A 22,615-nucleotide genomic window follows, 5' to 3' on the forward strand; every position below is an offset into this window, starting at 1 on the left:
AGACTTCTCAATCGATTCCAAAGTCTAGAAAATACAATGCTACAGCAGAAAATATCAACAAATTAAATAAATAAATACAAGCAATAGACTAATAAATTGTGAGCTGTTGTGTCATATAATTTTAATTCAAGAATCTACTGTATTTTATGGTACACATTTACTGAGGGATGCTTTACAATGTGTGTGGGGATTCATAAGATTTGTGTCTCTTGCTTTATATTAGAGTATAAAGATCATGGTGTGAGCACATCTCTCCCTGGCATTTTTTCCTGTCCCCTGTCCAACATCTTCTTACAGAACAAACAGCCTTCATCTTATCCAGCACACTGACTTCTCCCTGCACTGTGACAAGTAGCAGAGGATTGGGCAATATTATGATAGGCTTATTACTATGTGTGAGACTTTCACTGAATTAAAGCTCTGTGTTGTCATTCATATAAAATGACTAAATAAAAAAATCGAGATGAATTGTTTGGAATGTTTGCACCACTGAAGTACAATAAATGACCACTATATGCATATGAAAACATTAACAATGCTCTTGCCCCTCTGTAAAAATAACCAATTACTTATTCAAAAAGCATCAACGTTGGTGAGCATGACAAATAAGTATTATAATGACTCATAGTATGTATTTGTATCAGGAAAGAGAACTGTGACTGTACTTCCAGTAGTCACATTGTGCTGATCTGTTCGAGGAAGCCATACACTGCTTTATATTTATGTAACTGCAGATACAAGTTCCAGTTGTGTAATATCTGTTCCAGCTCCATTATAATATGACTTACATACCACTATTCTGTGAATCTACCCGTCAAGTTTTGTTGTAAAACCCGACAGACACTTCCTGGTTCATATGAAGTGTTTTGCTGAACAATAAGTCTATACCTCTGTGTTCTAGTTCTGTGGCTCGACTGAAGAACAATTTTCTCAGCAGGGGAAAGCTATTAACTGCCTAATACATTCTGTAAAATGTATAATATGAAATACTATCCACACATTGTTTACATAGCTGGTCAGAACAAGTATGCCCGAACATCGTATGCCTGTTTTTTTTCCCGCTATCAAGTGCAAATATGCCATAATGACCCAGCCCTAGCCCACAGGTCCCTGTGTTAATAATGTAGGTAGTTTCAGTGCCCGCTTTTCCGTGTCGCACAAGTGCCCCAGCTGGAGACTTTCTTACTCCTCTCCTGGCTGGAAATGTGGGTAGAAGTAGCATTAGCCAGCTACAGAGCCACTCAGCGGCTTACATTAGCCACTTAAGTGGATGGGATACAGAGCTAAAAAGATGCCCCAGTTGGCATTTTCAGATGGTTCACTCCAGAGTGAGGAGAGAAACAGACCTGCATTGTTGAGCTCCCAGCAAAGTGTCATAAAAGTGGGTTATCACTCTGTGGGAGAGACGATTAGTTAATGTTCAACTAGAAGTAAATAAGGAGCATTCTGGGATGCAGCAATAGTGGCGGAGGATATAGACTATCCCAGGGTGAAAAACTGCACACCCGCTAAAATCTGCCTAGCCAGCCAGTTCTGCTGTTTTACAAAGTCTCCCAACCTCATCTATGGAATTATTAGGGAAATAAAATAACCTTACTTTTGGCATTAAATCCTTCTGTAAAGTCCAAGGCAACAATACCTTTTGCTTTCGAGGTATTATTTCAGTTAAATCTGGTAAAAATAGTTAAGCGACTGCACATATTTTTGAACTATGTGTATGAAAATAAAGAGAATGGTTCTCTTTATCCTAACATTCCTATCTCCTGCAGGAATTATGGGTATTTAGAAGAGGCCTCAACAAACTGCAGCCAGTAAATAATTTGAGGGGTGACCTCATTTCACATTTGCACCATATAAATATTGCCCTGGGATCTAAAGTGTGCATCCGGCCACACGTGACAAGGGCAAGGTCGAGGTGACCTGTTGTCTCTGACATCTCAGCCTCCAGGCATCTGATTTAACATCAGAGAAATCCATCTTTGTCATCTTCTTCCTAACACCTTTTGCCTTCTCCCCTCTGTGCCCACCTTGGCCAGCTGTTCATATATTCATAGCAGTACAAGTGAAATCATACCGGAATACCTAAATCAAAGGCTCAAGGTGAGTGGAAATTAGACTTACTTGAAGTTATTCACTCATTCCATTCAGAGCAGCAAGAAATCCAATCAATTTTTTGCAGAATCAGCCATGAAAAAAATCTGTTTTTTTTTTTTAAGAGAGACTGCTATTTAAATAGGAAGGATAACCTATGGACGCCATAAACTGCTATTAAATAATCAAATCCGGAGGGACAGGTCTACTGGCAAAGTGTAGCATTACTTGCGAAAGAACAATAGGCAATCAAGGGGCATTGTGCTAGCAAGCACAAATGTTTTGCTGCAATTAACAGCAGTGGATGACTTTCATTCAATAATAAGAAATAACTTGACACCTAGTGGTAAATGAATTCACACATGCCCTAACCCCAGAAAGGTTATTAAAGACACACCTTCCACTGAGCAGCAAATACAATGCTTTGTGTGATGATTTCTAAGAACTAACCTTAGACTCCCAGTCAGCATTTATACAGTGATTTATTCACTTCATCTAAAAGAAGGATAAGCCCACAGATGGCAGCTGTTCATCTTGTGGAAAAATTTTCGGTGCACTGTGAAAATAAAACTTTAAATTACTGGAGCTTGCAAGGGTGGTTCAAAGTTGCCCCTTAACCAAATTCACTCTGAAACCATATGGCTAATTGTACATAAACTCAGGGCCTCATTACTTTAATTTTGCTATTCTGAGTTTGAAATTCTAAAGTTTCTTCCATTCTGTGTATCATCTGATCACAAACATATTCTGGGAAACATAATAAAAGAAATGAAAAAAGGTCAAACGGGAGACTAGGCAGTGGTAAAATAACTCCTTGCCTGTAGTGCTGCTGCTCTTCTCTAACTTGACCAGCGCTCTTCAGAATAATCGCTGTGGAGTGCGGGTGGTTTTTTACCCTAACTAATTCCGGCGCTGAGATCAAAGTGCATTGTGAGAGAGAGAGAGAAGGCGGGGGCGGACGGGGGCCCTGGACCAGGCGGTGGATCAGCCGACGCGCTCGATTGTGCCACAATTAAACATCCAACAGCAGCCAATAAACGGCTCTGCGGACCTCTCTTTAATCGCTGGCCTGAACCATTCATAAACGTCTAATAGATTTTACATTATATAAGTGGTGACTAGGGAGCTGACAATAGGGCCTTGAACCTGCTTCTGGTTGGTTTGCATGATTGACATGCTTCTGTGATCTGTGATAATTACCTTTGTGCACTTAACATGAAATCATTTTTATATTTTATATATACATGCCTAAGACGTTTGCTTTCTTATCCCCTGATGCATAATGAAACCAAAACCTGTGTGTGTCTAGCCTTTAGGTCTTGTTCCCCTTTCTTAACAGAGACGTTCACACTGCAACACATCTTTTCAAGAGTGACCTTTGCATTGTTTTATTTATTTATTTATTTAAATTTAGAAAAATTAAGAGAAGTGGGCGCAGTCTGCCCTATGTGACATGAATATTAATAAGAATCTGATTTAGATGGTCCCAGTTTGGAGCCAAAATCTATCACGTGGACTGCGCATTTGTTAATACAACCTGTAGGTCACCTTTTTAAACCTATCGTTTTCTAAAAGAAAGTTGCCATCCATATGGAAATGTGACCCTTTTCAACAAAGTTGTGGACTCTCTTAACATTAGTAACTATGGGCCAATATCTGTTTCATGTGTTATTGCTAAAGGTTTTGAAAAACTAATCTACAATCAAGTATTGTGGTATCAATGTTTTTAATGTAATATCTCCATCAGACTGGTTTTAAACCTTCTACCTAAGGTTTAATCTAATTGTTCTACTGCTACAGCATTAATGAAACTGGCAAATGATCTTACCACCTCATCAGATCATAGAAAAATCACAGGCTCAATTTATACTGACCTGACCAAGGCATTTCATCTACTGCGTCATGACATTCTGATAGCCTAGTTAAAAATACACTGCTTTCTCTGCTAATACCCTGGCCTAAACTGATTATGTGCTTTCCACAATGATAGAAGACGGCATGCTATCATAAGAGGATATCTAGGAAAACTTTCAGCAATAGAAGGCATACAACAGGGTTCAGTTCTGGGACTCTTGCTGGTCTCTGTTTTTTAAATGATCTGCAGTATATACCACTGCAAACATTTGCTTATGCACTATTCACACTGTCATATATGCAGCAAGAAGAAGTGTACCACAGTTGGTTGCCTCTCTCCAGGCTGATATCGACACACTACTAATGTGGTTTGTTGTCAATAAATTGGTGCTGAATGGGGAAATGTCTTTTAATATACTGCTTGGAACAAGAGGGATAAAATCTGAAGCTTGAAAATCGGCGATCTGTACAGAAGATATTAAAGTGCTCTAAAATTTAGAATGACATAAATAATTGTTTGGGTTTATGGCTTGACTCTGAATTGAATTTTGAGAAATATATTGGCAACCTTGAAAAAGGTCAGCTGTAAGCTTGAGATATTAGAAAGGTCCAAGACAATAGGGGAGACACTGATAACCCAAATACTTATGCCTGTCCTAGACTGTGGAGATATTTTATACCAGAAAGCATCAATAACTTGATTTCATGTGCTGGATGTTGTCTGCCAAAACCTCTGGAGATCTGTTCTTGGATGTCACCACAGACCACTTCACTGTGAAATATATGTTCAACTGCACTGACTGTCACAATCAAACAGATGACAACTGCATTGGCTTCAGTTTAGTTTCCAATGGATCCATGCCAATGCATCTACCATCTTAAATTGCTTTTAGAAGAATCTGAATATGACCATTCATTAAAAAGATCTGAACATACTTAGTTTAAAGTAGCATGGGTAATAATTTGATTGGGGACAGAAAGCCTTCAGCTAAAAGGTACCCAATGACTAGACTAGCTTGCCTACAGATCTGAAATCAACTAAAGATGCTGGTGCGTTAAAATGTAATAGGTTATTTTTCTGAAAAATATGTACTTTTGAATATGTGTTTCTGTGTTTTGTGGGGTACGGCTGTGTGTGTGTGTGTGTGTGTGTGTGTGTGTGTGTATATACAGTATGTCATCTTCATAATCATGTGTTCGTATTGCTAATCCCTTTTTCTCCTGCATTGCACCTCTGTTTATATGGACCCCCTCAAAAAATGAGATGGCTCATCTCAAGGGGTTATCCTGTCAATACATTACTCACACTGTTGAAAGATGTACAACAGCACCTGAGCCTTCTGTCAGTTCAGTTATGAATTAAAGGCATGTCTTCTTTTTATTCCTTATGGATATTATCTAGCAGTATTATACATCCTTCTTAGACTGCTTTGTTTGGCCTTCTTTTTTAGCCTGAGGTTTGTCAATTACAGATGATGCTTCTCTGTACTTTATGATTATGCTTCAGATACGACATCTTGAAAACTGAGTGATGCAAGCAATTTCAATCAACGTTTTTTTCTTCTTTATGAAGTAATATAATAAACAAATGGACAGTGACTTTCATCCCAGAATTGAACTCGTAAATGTATTGCACAAATAAACTATGTCACATAAATCTTTTCTTTGTGTGCCTAGCTAACTACAGTAGCTACATAAATACCTATCAGATGGTGGACCCCATAAGCATGCTGTGTCAGAGATTGCCAGCTCTAGGCCCTTTCCTTCCATGTACTTGTGGTTGTAGGAAGTACTGATTGGTAAGAGAAGGTTGTGAGGCTGTCTGCTATGAATTGTGCTGTTCTGACTGTGTTCTTTATTTGGCCACACCCCTTTCAAGAATATTTAAAATAAAAGTGAAATTAGAACAGTGCCAAACTAAAAAAGCAGAGAATTTTCAAAGATAAACAGACTGAAATGGACTGCTACAAAGGAAAGTTTAACCTGACACACAAAACTGCAATACTTGTGCCTAAACTATTATCTATCTTAAGATCTACTCCACAGTAGATATCTGAAGATTAAGAGTAAATAGTTTTATGAGACAAGAGAAATTTCTAATCTTTTCAAAATTTTTACTTTCATCCACTTTCACCTCCACATTTCCTAAATGTAGCCTATGGTTTGGTTGGAACTGCTGTATTGTTGAATTACATTAGTAGTAAAAAATAGCAGCATTAAGCAAAGCAGCAGGCGCATTGTTGATGCTAGTGGGATCATCAGCTCATCTGGGAAAGAATTATCAATCCACTGTTGGAATTTTCACCAATGAAATCAGCAGACATAAATCAGAAGACCAATAACTTCCAGGACAATCATACTGTACTTATTTGTTTTCAATGCATAGTAATTTGTAATGAGATTGGGGGGCTGAAAAAATGAAACAGTTTAATGGATAGTGTAGCTACCACTGGAGTCTGAAAGGCATCTTTCCTGACTAAAAAAAAAAAACTTCTTTTTACCTTTCCAAAACTCAAGTGCATAAGATAAGTAATATGATTGGGCCACACACCTTGCTTCCAAGGTTACATTGGCCTGATCCTATCTTAACTGCATGATGAGATTACCTAAAAAATCCCCAGAGTGAAATCATGTCCACATCTAAAACTGCTGAATTGTGCAATGATGATCAGATAAAAAAGCCAAGAACACTGACTAATGCTTGCTTTCAAATGCAAGCAGTCCCTCTTGCTTATACATCGCTTTCCTTCTTACGGACTTTTAGCACAGTTTATAGGAAGGCAGTGGCCCTCTTCACGCATGAGGTATTCTGAAATTGGCAATGCCGTCATGCAGTTTAAACAGCTCTCTGATACATGGCTTAATCTTAAAAACACTACAGAACCCACTCAAATTTTTATTGCCGGGCATTTAACAAAGGCGCCACCATGACCACTGCTGCTGCCTGGTTCAGCTTCCCTCGGTGGAGACAGCAGCTAGATCACAAAATGCCTGCCTCTGACATCCACCGTAACCACTCATCCTGTCCACTGCAAGCAGTATTCATCAGAGGCACATGGTTCAAGGCCTGCATCTGGCCACAGCATGAAAACACTAATAACAACTAGACCCAACTTTCATGTCTCTTTTTTCCCATGTCATTCACAGTCAAAAATAAAACGCGTATCTGAATGCAGATCTGCTGCTAAATATAAACATAAAGAGAAGTAAACCCCCCTTTACTCACATTTTCTTGGGACTTGTCTTTCACATCATAGACCGTAAGCTTGACCCGGGTCTCCTCGCAGATGCGGTATTCTGGGGGGAAGGTCACTCCGGTCAGAAACAGTGGGTCTCTTGTTCCCTGAGGGGGGCAGAAGAGGGAGACAGGCATCTGAGAAAGTGAACAGCTGCGCGGGGGCTTCCGACGCTCTGGAGACCGTGCTCAGAGCAGCTGCGCGGTGCCTGCGACACCCTAGGGACTCCCCCCCCTGTGTGGCAGATAGCCGATAAAGAGCCCCCCCACCCCCCTCCTCCCCTTTGCTGGTGTCTTGGGGGGGTGGGGTGGGGGGGTCGAAGGGGTCCCGGGTGGCATGGATACTAAGCCGAACCAGATCAGGCAGGCCGGCAAAACTCCTCGGGAGTGGCGTGAGTTTAATCGGCCTACAAAGATAAATAAATGAGTGCCCTGCACAGATCGGTCAGGGATGGTGGAGCCCGGCAGACTGCACTAAATGCCCTCGTGTGGCCTTCCTCTTGAGCGCCTAATAACCTGTTGTGATAAAATACACGTTCAAAGTCTGTCTGTTTACACCACCGCTTCCTTTCCCTGTGACCTCCCCGTCTCCCAGCACAGGGAGGGTTTTGGAATGAACACTTCCCCCACTGGGATTTTGGAAAAGAAGCATAATGAGCAATCACGATTTAATCAGGTAATTTGAAAATGACTGAAAGCGTTCCACAAACAAACTAATGACGCTGATGTCATTAGCATCAAACAACATGTAATTCTGAGAACAGGGCAGTGCTCTCGTTTTGCAAATGTTGTTAACCGCTACAATATACAGTCTTTAGATTAAATTATCTTACAAATGAGGGTGCAGTTGAGTAAGAGTTATGAGTAACCTGTTGCTTTAAAGTACATGGATAACACTGTAAAATACCAGGTAGCAATTCAGCTAATATTTGTGGTGCTGTAATTTTATTTCCACAGCTCTGTACATGGCAAAATGACCACTGTTAAATATACTTTCAGCTGAATTCCACAGTTAACATAAATGTGCTGTTCTTAACACACTCACAGAGTTGAATGAACATAATTTGATTACCACCAGTGAATTCAAATGACACATTACACACATTAATCTCAGTTTGTTTACTCTGTAATTCATGACAAAGTTAAAAAAAGACTTAAAGACCTTTCCCTCCAAGCTTCAGTTGCCAACTTATTTTTGAATGATTCTCTCCATGGATACTACCGCATGATTACTAATATATTGTGCTGCATGAAAAATAGTTCTACTACATTTTGTCTTGAAAATTCAAACAGTTAAAGCAATTCAGAGTGAAGTATTTGCTTCATATTTGCAGAAAAATATCAAGCGATCAAAGAAAATGTCCGCCATTCAAGTTGGGACTGTAAAAAAAAGTGAAAAGTCAATTCTAGAGAAGTGTTACTGAGCCCCTGTTGCCATGTCATATTGGGAAGGTTATGCCAACAGGCTAAGACTTGGGGCTGATACAACTGTACACAGTGACATCCCAGCGCCTGTTAGAGAAAAAATCTGTACCAAATCTACAGGATAGATGTTTACTTTTCCTACTCAACTAGCAGGGTCCAAAATAACCTGTTCTGATTACGGAATAGCCTTTCCCCACTTACCAGCATGTTAAGTTCGGCGATGGAAAGGGTGACCAATTACAATCAGGCACAAATCAGTCAAGAGTGGAGCCCATGCAGGACGTCCCGTGGTCTCTCTACACAGTCCGGGGTGGACAGCTGAGAATGCAGAGAAGCTGGTCCCCCCTCCCAGCGTTTTGGTTACGTGAAAAACGTCACGAGACAGGGGCTCCCACAAAAACCCAGAGGAAAACTCCTTACCCAGTCCTCCTTGGCCTGCTGCTTAATTGTGCCCCTCACACAAGCTGAACATCACGGCACAGCCCAGTTTTTCCCACAGACAGGGGAATCATTCCAAGCCTGACGGCTTTTTTCCGCTTTTGCTACGCAAACCGTGCCTTGCTCATTCTCCACTGTGTTTACAGAGCAGGCTTTCTTTCTGCCAGACCACTGTTAATGACATTCAGCGGTTTTAAGTAAACCTGTGTGGGTATTTATATGGAGTGAATGCGCTCGGTATGCTTGTGTCTCTGCCCGCACACCCCTACGCTTCACTCTCCCCTGAGCCATTCAAAGCGCTCATCGCACCTATCGGTCACTAAAACAAGCGTGGCTCGGGCCACAGCTGTACCTCCAGCATGCTGGGGATTAAGTGATCTGAAAGACCAGGCTGCACTCTGTCGATCTCTTCATAACTCACACCCATGGTTCATACTTTACTTGTTCTCTTCTAAAGTGAGAGCAAAAAAAAGAAAAGAAAAAAAAAACCTAACAGCTGCACTGCAGTTTCAAAGGCTGCAGCGAAACGGAAGAGGTGTGTTTGAAAACACGGCGACATGAAAGCGCAAATCCAATTTGGACCGACTTTCCAAAACAAACCCCGTAGACACACATAATTAAGTACCTTAAATTCCACTGAAGGTGGATTATTGTTTGCCACGGTACATTTGAGAGAACCTGACGCAAATTCACCCCATTCTGAAGCACTTCCTGACTGACTGCAGTGTGACATTTGTGTTTCATTTCTCCAGATCAATGCAGTTCTTTTACAGAGCCACATGCCCAGACCTCGATGAGAGAGAGCGAGAGAGAGAGAAAGAGAGAGGGAAAAAAAAAACAAAAAACATTTTACATACCCTCCTCCTAGTAAACCGTAAACATGAGTCCATTTTGTTTGGCATTAGTCCAGCACTTCAAATTCAGAGGATGAAATCAGAGAATTTGTGTATGAGAAAAGACTAGGAAAGACGTCTGATCATTTCAGACTGGGCGAGAGGCACAGAGATCCCACACATCTAACAGTTTGGGAGCCTGCCTTTCTCACAGACTGGCCTCTGAGTGGATCTAGCTCCATCTTAAATGAAAACACCCTGGAAAATCAAATCTGTAGGAAATAAGCCCTTCTTTGTGTGCTCATGAGAGACGGTATGCCTACGTGGAAAAAAAAAAGAGAGAAAGAAACCTCTCACTAACAGACAAGTTTAATCATGACAGGAAGGCAGTTGCCAAGCGCTGAGGAATATGCTTAGGTCTGCTTAACCAAGAGGGAGAAGCAGCTGCTGGCCGAACACTTGTGGTCTGAGTCTTACCTCCACACTCTGGCTAATAAAACAGTGAGTCAGATGCATGGACAGAGAGAGAGAGAAAGGGGGAGAGAGAGATAGAGAGAGAGAGAGAGAGGGAGAGGGAGAGAGAGAGGGAGAGAGAGATGGAGGAAGAGAGAGAGAGACAGAGAGAGAGCGCCTTACCTCGACTATTTCAGTGTAGGAGTACGCGGTGAGGCTCTGCTCCTGTGTGTTTATGATAGCGATCTGCACCACAGCGTTGGGTTTCCTCTCTCGCGCCGGGGCGGCGAGCTCCCTGCATGCTGAAAGACAAGCGACATCAGGCAGGCTAAGGCTAGAGAGCCCAGAGCACAGTGAGGGAGAGGGCGCAGGCAGGGGGGGGGGGGGGGGGGCAGGGGGGGGGGTGGCAGACAGGCAGACCCTGCAGCTCTCCCCACCAGCTCCGGAGGAAGTCTCTCCTGGAAGTATCTGCACAGAAATAGGAAGTCACATGCCGGACACCTGAAAAGCAGTTTTAATTTTCACTAGTGCACTAATGCAGCTACAGCAAGCACTCTCTCTATCTCACACTCTCTCCCTTCCTTCCTCTCTCTCTCTCTCTCTCTCTCTCTCTTTCTCTCTCTCTCTCTCTCTCTCTCTCCCCTGTATCGCCTTTCCTCTCTCTCTCTCTCTCCCTCCCTCTCTCTCTCTCCCTCTCTCTCTCTCTCTCTCTCTGTCTCCCCCTCTCCCTGTCTCTCCCTTCCTCCCTCTCTCTGGCAGGTTCTGGGTAAAGTGTCATTTTTATTAGGCTTTAATTTCCTTCAGCAAAGCTGGGCTCAGTCCCTGGAGCCTCCTATTACAGGAAAACACTGCCCTGCTTCAGCTGCCGAATGAAAGGAAACCAATGTTTCCTCCACACTGCAGACTTATTATTTTAACAGTTTTTTTCATGCACACATTGAACACTTTATCTAAACACATGGACAGAGAAGCCTACCCACTCCACTGAGTGTAATGTGCCAGTTTTGCTATTTTTGTTTTTTCAACAATCCACTTAGACCATCTATACCCACAATAAAATTTCGAGCTACTCCAGGATACTAATTCTCAGTAATTGTCATCATATTTTATGCATATACATGACAGAGGTCTGAGAATTGTTTATATTGGATGGCATATTACCACCTCTTAAATATGGCTTTATTGTTTTAAATGTGGTTTGCATTTTGATTATACATTTACAGCCTTACCCGTAGAAGTTTTTCTGGTTGGAATCTCCAGTAATGGCACACTGCCAAGCTAAGAGGAGCTCACACCATGTCTGAGTCCCCGGTTCTTGAAAGATATAAATTTGTTTTGTCTCAGGTGAATTACTGTCCGATATCTAGGGACACTCCTACAGCTGCGCTGTCTCTGTGTGCCACTTCACTGAGTGCAGGTAAAAACAGTCAGCCAGCACACAGGAAATGTGATGTTATTCATAGCTAAGAATTACCTCTCTCGCAAGCTAAAGTCTCATTACATTCGGCAGCTTTCTGCATATTCTCCCTTACCAGCTGTGCCAGACCTAGTGATACACATTTGGAGCAAGGTTATCACACATCTAGTGATAAAACCATGCTCTAAACTGAGATAATGGTGGCACAAAGGCCGGGCAATCAAAAACAGCGGGTTGTCCACCCACTCAATCAGCACACAGTGGGCATTTCACATTGAAATTCAAGGTTTGTTTGATTGGATCACGACTGGTTGGGAAAATAATAGAAAAGTGGGTTATAGGCAACGTACCTCTCTACAAATAGGTGAGGTTCACTTATACGATGCTTGTCTCAATTACATTAATGGTTGTCACTAGTCAAATGTACTTTTGTGAGGCAGAAAGAGGCAAGTTATTCAAATGGCCATGAGAGAAAGTGTGGCACCCTTAACCCTGTTCATCATAATACGACATAAAGACCATTGTTCACATATGATTAAATACTTAAACCCCATAAACACAAATATCTCAGTACAGCGTCCTTTGTGCATGGTTCAAGAGCCTAGTGTACAGCGGAGGCCTTCTGTCAATCCCATTTGCACTATGGGAAGTATCCATTCATTCCAACATTTCATGCTGCCAAGCCTGTGCCGTTGAGCCCCTGCCATGGGACCAGCATGCCTTGCGGCTGCATTCGTGGCTGGCGAATGATAAACCTCTGTAGTGTTGTGTGCTGAAGGGAAATCTCTAATGCCCTCCCCACCCTCCAAGACAGTGCTTTTCAGCATTCTCTCTGCACCGGCACACACTGTCCATAAATGAGGAAGGCCTGTGGTGCACCACTATCTCTCCCAGCCACCAAAACTTCCTACACCCCCACATCGCTCATTAATAAGGCTGTATAAATAGCATGTACTTTCAGTGTGAAACCTTGGTAGAGCTTTGGCAGGGGGTTTATTGTGGACTTACACCGATAGACCAGAATTGTCTAAACACACAATTTCGGGAGCTGGAATGAAACAGAGCTGATCTAATTAATATTAAGTGTTTATTTATTGGAAAATTTTCCAAGGCACACCTGCTTGGCTCTGGTGGCCCACGAATCTGTCACAGCACCCTGGATGAGAAACACTGCTCTAAGACACACAGAAACTCATATAAACGTAATTTCCCAACAGGATTTCGTACACCACTAAACATATGAGAAAGCAGGAAAGGAGACCAGCTCAAACCTGTTAATAATTTACAGTATGCCGTCTAGTTCAGAGGTGGCATTAAAGCACTCAACATTTGGAAGTATTTATTAAGACATTACATGTTAACCTTTTACGGTTGTCTGTGATCACTGTGGCAGAGACATATATAACACTATAACAATATTATTCACTTTGTGTTCATCTCTGAGTCAGTTTAAATCCTTATGTGCATGCATTATGCTGTTGGTTTCTTAAACAGTGGACCTCTCTCTGTAAATAATATGTATCCATCATAAATGGATTTAAGACAGTGCTGTTAAAAATGCTATAGGACTGAGAGGCTGCAACTGTCTTCAACCAATACACACCAATTGTTCTGATTTCCAATGAAAAGTGTTCATATCATATCATCAAAGAAGAAAAACATAAGATTTCTTCATATTTTTATTGAAATAAGAAAATGCCTGGGCCAACGTGAAGATGCACAAACAAGAAATCATTTGTTTGAGTAAAATGAGGTAGTGAGGCTTTTTTGAGAGAACCTCACAAAAAAAATCTCAATTTTTTTTTTTAAAGGAACGGAAAATGTTCTCATTCCCTTTGCTAAAGGGATCTGCAGTATTATTACATACCTGTAACTTATAACAATTAACACCATAATATTTAATTATATCTCCAACTGCATTTCCCCGTGTCAAATCACATTTTAAAGCCATTACATATAGTACATTGGAAATTGGGGAATCAACACATTCTCAAGAGGCCCAAAACATATAGCATACATACAGTGTCACTAGCTCACAGTCACAATTTTGTGGATTCATTCGCCCTGACAACAAAGATAGCTTCAATGGCTCATATTTCCCCTCTACAGCTGTGGCACCTGCTATTGTTTGCCAGTTAATCAGCTTCCATCGACTAGCAAATATTTAAGCAATTAACCAGACACATCCTCAAAATATTAGTTGCATGATGAAATTCAGAAATATGTGGATGGTTTTTACAGTAGCTATAGCTTGAGTACACCTACACCACAGCACAGCCTCAGCATCAAAGGATTTCTGGCGACGATATTTAGCTTTGCTGCTTCACATTAATCAAGCTGTGCTCTCCAACCACAGTTAAAATCACGCCAAATGTGATTTCTTATAATTACAATGTAGTCTATTCCTCATCTTTGCCAATCCCCGGGGCTGTGATCAGTTCTCAGTATTGCCGCCCCAAGGTTGGTACGCACAGTTCTCAGCGTTCAGCTTGATGCAGTTTTGTACAGCACACAGAAACTTCGTGACTTTCAAAGTAATATATAACTGCGTCACAATTTAACCGATTAAAGGAAACCATACAATGGTCACAAGCATAGCAAATCACAATACAGATACCCTAATTATGTTGATGCTTTGCAACAATATCATGTTATTTAGCTTTCATCATCAATAAATTCAGATATGTGCTAAATATCATTGCTGATGACAGAATATAAACATTTAGTCTTGATTCCAATTGTGCTGTCATATACTGTTCTTTGACAATAAATAATCTTATGGAGAGTGGAGTGCACAAATATAGATGTGGTGGTTTGGGAACTGAACTTGTAACTAGGAAGATGTTGTACCAAATCCAGGGTCAAAGTTGTTTTTTCTTCCCTCCAGCAGCAAGCTTAACTTGAATTGCTCCAGAAAAATGCTGGCACGTGCAAAGAAAATCAAGAACAAAATAATTTTTTTTTGTTACAAATTGGATATGAGACCAATACTGTATGTAGTTGTTATTGTTTTTTGCCTTGGTTAGTTAGTTCGTAAGTGAATTTTAACTGCTGGTGTAGTTAGTTGGTATTTTAGACTTCCCCTGCCCAGCTGGCTGCTCATTCGCTCATTAGCTGAGCAGGGCATTCATTGGGTGTGTCAGCCTTCATTGTACTAAGACTCACTTGTACAAAGACAAGAGAGTCTATTGATGGGAGTCCATTGAGAGAGGTCACTGGGAGAGGCTGTGAGTATGTGTTGGAATGGTACACTCCTGTGTATTGTGTTGCTCTTGTGTGTTGGGCCAACGTGTGCATCTGTGGCCTCGGCCTTGTGCGCTTGCCACTGACCCTTGTTCGCGTGCAGATGGCGGTGTCCTTGTTTGTGAACAGTTCTGTGTCACTTGTTGGATGCCCTTTGTGTTTGACTTCTGTAATCATCCTGGATGGAAGCATCTACTGGATGTCAAACATTTACATGTGAGGTTAAATGTCATGATGAAGTACATTGCTCTGGATAGGCTAAGCGACAAAATGTAAATGTTAAATGATACTGGTAACAGTATTGTGGGAATATAGCACATTTAAGTTTGACTTGCCAATCATGGTTAATTTTAGTCTATACCAAGTAACCATCAAAGTAAGGAACAATGCATCTTTCATACAAATGAACACTCATACCTCCTTTTTGCTGCTGTAGAGCACTGAAACCTTCATGTGCATTCCACAATATCAGTAATAACTCCACTGTGGTAAACCTACCACTAACTGGTACGTGACTTGTCTATAAATTACGCTTATACTGTCTGCTTTGCTTATAGTAAAAATCAAGCCTAAAACAACAAGCCTCAAAAAAGACAGCCATATGTTAATGAATCACTGAAATGAATGCTTGCATTTAGACTGCAGCAGAATGTAAATGGTGGCAGAAAACCGACAATTGAGAAATGTCCCTTAGAACCCTCTATGACAAAAAGACTTCTAAGTCTGTTGTAAAGCTCAGATCATGAAAGCAAATTTCTTACCTTATCGACTTCTACTGATAATGTTGCCAGAGTCCTCAACAGATAATGTAACCTCTCTTTAAAACACAACACACCAACTGTGTGTGATGTCACAGCATTGAGTACCACACTACTGGATGTCAGCATTGGAAAAATTGTTTTTGCAGCTTAAGGAGAGCCTGTTTTCTTTAATTATAAGCTATTGTGAGACAAATTGAGAAGAAACAATGGTGTCATTTTATGACTCTTGGTACAATAAGAAGAAGAGGAAAGCAGACTCTATATGTGTATATATATTTTATTCCTTTCTGAAAGGAGAGGGAGAGGGAGATTGGTAGGTCAGAGCAATTTTAAGTAAAGATTGGTCACAAATTGCAAACCTCCATCACGGTATTGAGAAATATTTATGCTGGGTTAGCTTGGGGGTGGCAGGTATGTCACTCACCAAGTTACGGACTGATGGGGTACACTGCATACCTATACAGCACCAACAAATAGGCCTTTTTAGGGTGTTCCACAGACGTAAACATGGGCCCTATCAAAGAAGGATGCTCTGATGAAGGCTGAATAGCCAATGCAATCTCAAAATAAACAGAAGTGCAATGTAAGTATTCATCTTTATTTGTGGGATGTGCTACCTTTTTCTCTTTTGAGTTACTACTGGACCTATGGCAAACAGTTGTACTTTAACCTCATTTGAACAGTTAGAATTCAAATAAAACTTAATACGACCACACAGTAAATGTTCAAACTGCACTTTCTTCCTTATCTTCTTTTTTGGCATCTTCTCCATCTGAATTTTCCTGCCACATGAAGTTATTGCAAATTCTCCACTACCCCTAATGAAACTTCTCACCATTGCTCTGTCCTGACTGGAAAGCCTATTTCATCATGTGACAGGAAGGCCACGATATTTTACTGGAAGCATTTCCCTTTAATTAGGCCAGCAAAAACTGTTCACTGAAAACTCGTGGATATATATTTAAAAAAATCAGGGTGGTATAAATTATTATACACCACTAAAACAATAACTAATACAATGAGGATTTCTTGTTCTCAATGAAGAAATTTCTTGTCTTCTCTTCTTCATGTCTACATTTCCTACATGTCTTATTGGAAATCAAATAATACTGAGCAGCCTTAGTATGTTCTGTTTGTATAGCCTAAATGTCATGTTATTCCGCTTCCAATATTTTATGTGTTTATGTAGCTAGCTATATTGTCTGAAGACACAACACAAATGATCATGAATGATCTATCACTGGTCATATCGATTTTTTTCCTTGTGCCACAGAAATGAAGACTGTGCAGGAACTCATGAATGACTTAGAACATTCCAGGAAATGGCTGCAGCAGATGCAAGTAGCTGCTTGCAAATGACTGGCTGCATAGATTCCTGTAGTTCCTGACACTGATGTCACAGTATAGACTTGCCAGCACAACCTATCAGGGTAACTGAAAATCAGTGGGAGATGTTCAGTTTATTTTGCAACATTTCCCAAAAACTAGCACCAATGACATGCACCAGCTTTAAAGAGACCAGAAATATGGTCCTCCAATGCAATAGCATAGGTCTACACTTATGTCTGGTAATAATAAATATTATTTATTATTAACTAGTTATATTGACCATGAAACTAACACCAACAAAAAAGGCAAACATTAGATAACTCTCAGGGTAAATAACCCAACACAGACAGTCTAGTTATTTGCTGTATTTCTTCATTTTCAGTACCTGTCTCCCTTCCAGTTCTAAAGTGAAATATTTCCCCACTAGATGTCTAAATAATTTGAGGGTCTATAAATATAACCGCCCCTTATCAAAATTAATGTATGAACCATGAAAGTTTAAATCAAATTACCCATGAATGTATGCGTATTCTGTAAAATTCACAGTGGTCTCACACAACAGTTCCATGCACACAACTCAAAGGGTCGGTTAAGGTGATGGACCAGTTTGCTTCCCTGTGTTGGTAATCGTTTAGTCAAGCTTCGTGTTCTGGTCTGGGCTAACAGTTCTTCAAACTCAATGACGTCAGCTGTTTTGCTGCAATTACAATACCACCTTTGACTGCCAATAATCACATCAGGAAGCGAGTGTGCATCTAAAGCTGCAGACAAGTCAATCCCACTGCTGTATTTCTGGCTGTGACAGAATCGCAGAAAGTAACCACCTGGCATCTCAGTTGTCCATTTTTGTTATACAGTACTTTGCATATTGTTTTTAGGCAGAAGCACTGCTTTACAAATAAATGAATACTTTGACCATGCAATGCATACTACACCTTGCCTTACAATTTTAAGACAAATTTATCAGTAGTTGTTGCAAAAAAGCAGCAAGGCTGGAGAAAGCTGTGGCCAGGGTAAGTGCTACAGAGAGCTTCTCTTTTACTTGTTGCATCATGCAATCCATCAGTGACATATTCCTACATTGCACGTGATCTGGCAATAACAATATAATCCAGTGTGGGGAACAAAAATAAAATTATTAATACTCCGGTTTCCAGAGCTTGATTAGAAAATGTTGCCCTATTGTTCGTCAATGAAACACTTAATGAATATGTTTACACAAGAAGGGAAATTGCAAATCAGAAATATAGATGGTATCTTATCCATAACAATGCGACCCACGGCTCGAACTTATGGGCCACGCGACGCTTGCGCGCTAATAAATGCACAACCGATTTTTTTAATGAAATGGAGTTTTATTATTGCGTGCGGTGTTGTCTGGAACACAAACGCGTTTTGCCCCCTCGGGCAGCTGGGTGTGAGACGCATGCCTTGAGATGCTAACAGCTTGATTGGAGTCTCATGTTTTCAATTGAACCTCCTGGCATCACAAAGAAGCCCGAGAACGGCTGCCATTGTGCGGCGTGATTAAACACTCGTGCCTCTAATCAGGCTGTTAGGACATTATGCGTGACTGCTGCTGCGGCGGACCGAGAAAAGCAGTAATCTTTTAGAACGGGGAATTCCATGCTGTACCCTTTGAAAATATAAATTTCCACATTTTCTCAGTTCTGCAGCAGTAAACGGATTTCTGAGATCCCTGATAATAACCCGAATAATTAGGTGAAGTTCCTAATGTTGCTCCACAATCCCCCAATGAAACATCCATTTAATGTGGTTTTTTGATTGTTTTGACCTCCAGAGGGGGTGCATAAGAATGGACGCTGAATTTTTTTTGCAAATGACCACTCCTGTACTTGTCTGATTACTTGAAATTTATACGACATTACTTTGAACAGGTGTAACTCCTGCCAGGAGAAATGATGGATACTGGTGTTTTTTTTTTTTTTCCCTGGCACACAGAGTTGTATTTGGACAGCACAAAATTATATATGATGAATCTTATTTTGTTCATATCAATCTGTTGAGGTGTTAAAAGTTATTCAGGGTAAAAGATACAAGGAATGACTAATAAAATGAAGGAAGTCCAGAGTATGTATGAAATATGGTTGGGCATAAATTCTTTATATCTTTCTCATCATTAAAAGCACTGCTTGATTGTTGTAAATGTGACAAGTAAGCAGGTAAGCCCTAAAAAGACTTAATATATTTGAGCATTTCCATTTAAATAAACGTTCACTTTCAAAATGGGTGTTGTATTGAGGGTAGTAAGAGATGAGTTGCATGAGCAGAATAGAATACCAGCCTCTCTAGCACATCAACATCAATGTTTACACTGTGATTCAGAGTGAGAGGATTTAGATATAACCACCACAGCAACACACCCATTCACTGAAAGGCCTGAACATGGCATCCCCCACAGTCAATATTTGAGAAGAAGCACTGCATGCTACATATATTCATACATAACAGCCAAAATGGTGGCATTAAGCAAGATTTGCAATGCAAAGCTCATCTCCTACTACACTGCCAGCTTGGTTCTTTGCTGCATGCCATCAAAACATGCAGACAACCACTAGTCCCTGCAGCACAGAGGGATTCAAATGTCTATCACTGCATTGACTAGCACAGCCTCTCACTGATGTGACCCTGCCTGATTGAAGAAAACCCCTACTGATGCTTAAATGATTGCTGATGATATTCAGCTTCTGATTTTTTTCTGGAGGGGGGAGGGCTGCACAGTCCAAAAGTGAGTGAGGTACCATACTACCTCATACTTATACAATGGTATAGATTATTCCAGGTTATTGTTCCTGTTTGTCCTCTGCTATTTGCATTTTGATAAGGATATTTAAACTTCATTTATTTAACCATCCCTAGAAAGCCATCACCTGAATCAGGTTTAAATATCCTGACCTGTATATCTTTGACTTAATGGCTTTGTAATTTGCTGGTTGTGAAGGACAGCCTTCACCACCTCTTCCTTGGACTAAATGCTAATTGTGAATTGTCGATTGTGTGTCAATCATTGGTTAATTGGGTGCACATGTTGGCAACTTGTAAGGGGACCAGCTTATTGGATAAGGAGCCACACCTTACTGATCGAGGCCTGACTAAATACAGGTATGGCTGCAGAGCAGGGGGGAAGTGTCCCTGCTATAGGCTTGCATAGGTTGGTTTGTTTGGCTTTAAAAAAAAAATATATATATTTATTTATTTTTACCTTTTGTTTCTAGCTTGTGTATGGAGAAGCATCAGCCAGCTTCTCTACACTGGTAAAAGGTTTGCAGGCATGTTAGGATAACATTGGTAGATTTCTTAATGAATTTACATCCCAGCAAGACAGTGCTTACGTCATCTTTTATAATGCTAGCTTTTACCCTGCTTTTTAGATGTTTGATTTATGCTATTACTGTGTCAAAGGTTATTTCCCAATGGACATTAAATAGCACTTTTATTTTTAAACTGCACCATGGATGTCTGACATTTTACTGACTTTTCTGATTTTGGCATTGACTTTGTTTTGATGCACAGGAAATTGTTTCATGTTAGATGACATTTTTGGGTAAAACATTTTGAACTACTGTTCAGTTTGGTTGGGTGCTTTTCAATAAAAAAACCGCTGATACTTAACATTATCTGCTCGATTTAGGACAAGGGAATATAGACATTTTTAAATATGTCAGACTGAGAAACCAAGATTACTTATGTAACATTCGTGCCGTCTCACTTCAATATGCCACACCCATGAGGTAAAAAAAAAAAAAAAAAAAAATCATTTGAGTCATCAAGGTTTGGCAGTGGACCTGAGGTGACTCCTACACCTTCTTTCCAGGGCCAATAGATCAATAGGCCACACTCACCTGCAGGAAGAAGTGAAGAATTGTTGACCAGAAGTCATACCATCCTTTCTCCACTACCTATAAATGTAGTTTCCTGTATCCATGTATGGAGAGAATTATAGGAACCAACCCTGCAGTGGCATGGTATTTCCATACACTTTATATCTCAAGTGTAATTGTCAACAATATGCTTAAGGACCAACCTTAATCTCAGCCCCGCGAAGGATGAATCAGCAAGCATATTAAGAAACCCACACAAGGACACTGTGGAGAGACTGGGGAGGCCTATAAGCAAGCATGGACTGCTCTCTCCTCTAAGAAACAGGCTAGTGAAAGGGCACGGCCCTGTCGACAAGCTGTTTTGTTTGTTTTGTCAGGTCAGCTCTCGCACCAGGCGTTCCAAGTACGCTATTAAAAGGGCATGAATGCAGAGCTGTAGCCTTTAGGGTACCACATACCTGTCTGTCTGTGGCACAGCAGCATTTGTTGTGGCAGAAAGCTTTCTGAACAGCCCTACAAGTGGCTCCTTGCCAGCAAGTCAAAGGTAGAGCCAATCTGAGGAATGTCCTCCATGCAGCAGCCTGTGCTGTCAGAAAGGCCTGCCCGCTGGGCACTAGGGAAGACTAAAGCAGCTAAAGCAGCACAGGGCCTGCAGAGGCATGTGCAGGTCTTTTACACAGTCTGTCAACATCAGCAGGCTGTCTGCCCATAGTCAAAACCTGAGGAAGGCAAGGAAAGGGAGCTCTGCCCTTGTAATAACTTCCCAGTCTGAGACATCTAATGGGCCTTCGTCACCCACAGATGCGGTCTCATCTCCGAAGGCCGCTATCAGCTCCCCCCCCCTTCCCCAATGTCTGGACTCCATGGAGAGTAACAGATTTAGACTGTCAAAAGAAATGCAAGAGAGCTCGCCTGGATGTCAGCAGTGTTGTAAATGGGCTGGAACGTACCGGAACACGGTTCTGGGAGTGAATTATAGAACCGGAACTACATTCCATTTCAAATTGCTGAGTGTTTACTGATTTAGACAACAGTTTTCCCTCTCTGAGCTGAGATGTCTGCACTCAGTATACTCACACACAGACACACAATACTTTCATGCATACACTAATACATGAACTGCTGGTCAGCTAATGATGCTTCAGGACCTACCACAAATCCCCTACCCATACTTGTTTAAGCAGTTCACAGCTCTGCAGATAACAATTTTGCAGCATGCATATTGCCAGTTAATATTTTGTGCTTAATTTATTTAAATTCAATTATTTAAACCATTTAAATTAATTTATTCAAATTAGTGTTTAAATTTGTTTTAATATTGTTTGTTTGACTTGAAACTTAACACTTGATGTTGTGATAAGGGCTATTTTTTAACATTGTTTTTTTCAGTGGTTAACAGTAACAGCTTTCATGCCCACCCTCAAGCTGTATATCCTCTCTCACCATCTCCAGTCAAACTGCTAACACCTTTGAATAACCAGTTAGCAAGCTCCAGCCATGTGACTGCCAGTTTTAAAATGTTCAAGTTCCCTAAAACCTCCAGCCTAACTGTTTCCACCCCCAGATGGGGAATTTCTCAGCTCCATTCCCAACAAAACAGCTTCCACACCCAGACAGCCAACTACCTCCTTTCACTCCCACCTCCAGACTTAGACCATTAGTCAGGTCTCTCAAATGTGTTATTTTTGTGGTTT

The 22,615-nt window shown here is 40.8% G+C and overlaps 1 protein-coding gene across 5 annotated transcripts in view; it reads right to left on the minus strand.

The window, feature by feature from the left end:
* Nucleotides 1–22,615, minus strand: part of inpp4b (inositol polyphosphate-4-phosphatase type II B) — a 141,257-nt gene that overhangs the window by 95,615 nt on the left and 23,027 nt on the right. For 3 of the 5 annotated variants that reach the window (XM_036551010.1, XM_036551008.1, XM_036551009.1), the window contains exons 4-5: nt 10,513–10,631; nt 7,172–7,288 (exon numbers count right to left, since the gene is read on the minus strand). In XM_036551010.1, coding sequence (XP_036406903.1) covers nt 7,172–7,288; nt 10,513–10,631 — 236 coding nt within the window. Of the gene's footprint in view, nt 1–7,171; nt 7,289–8,806; nt 8,910–9,900; nt 9,970–10,512; nt 10,632–22,615 lie in introns of those variants that run through there. The other 2 variants (XM_036551011.1, XM_036551012.1) reach the window with 2 other exon arrangements.

The sequence above is a fragment of the Megalops cyprinoides genome, chromosome 18, assembly GCF_013368585.1.
Source record: "Megalops cyprinoides isolate fMegCyp1 chromosome 18, fMegCyp1.pri, whole genome shotgun sequence".
Lineage (NCBI taxonomy): Eukaryota > Metazoa > Chordata > Actinopteri > Elopiformes > Megalopidae > Megalops > Megalops cyprinoides.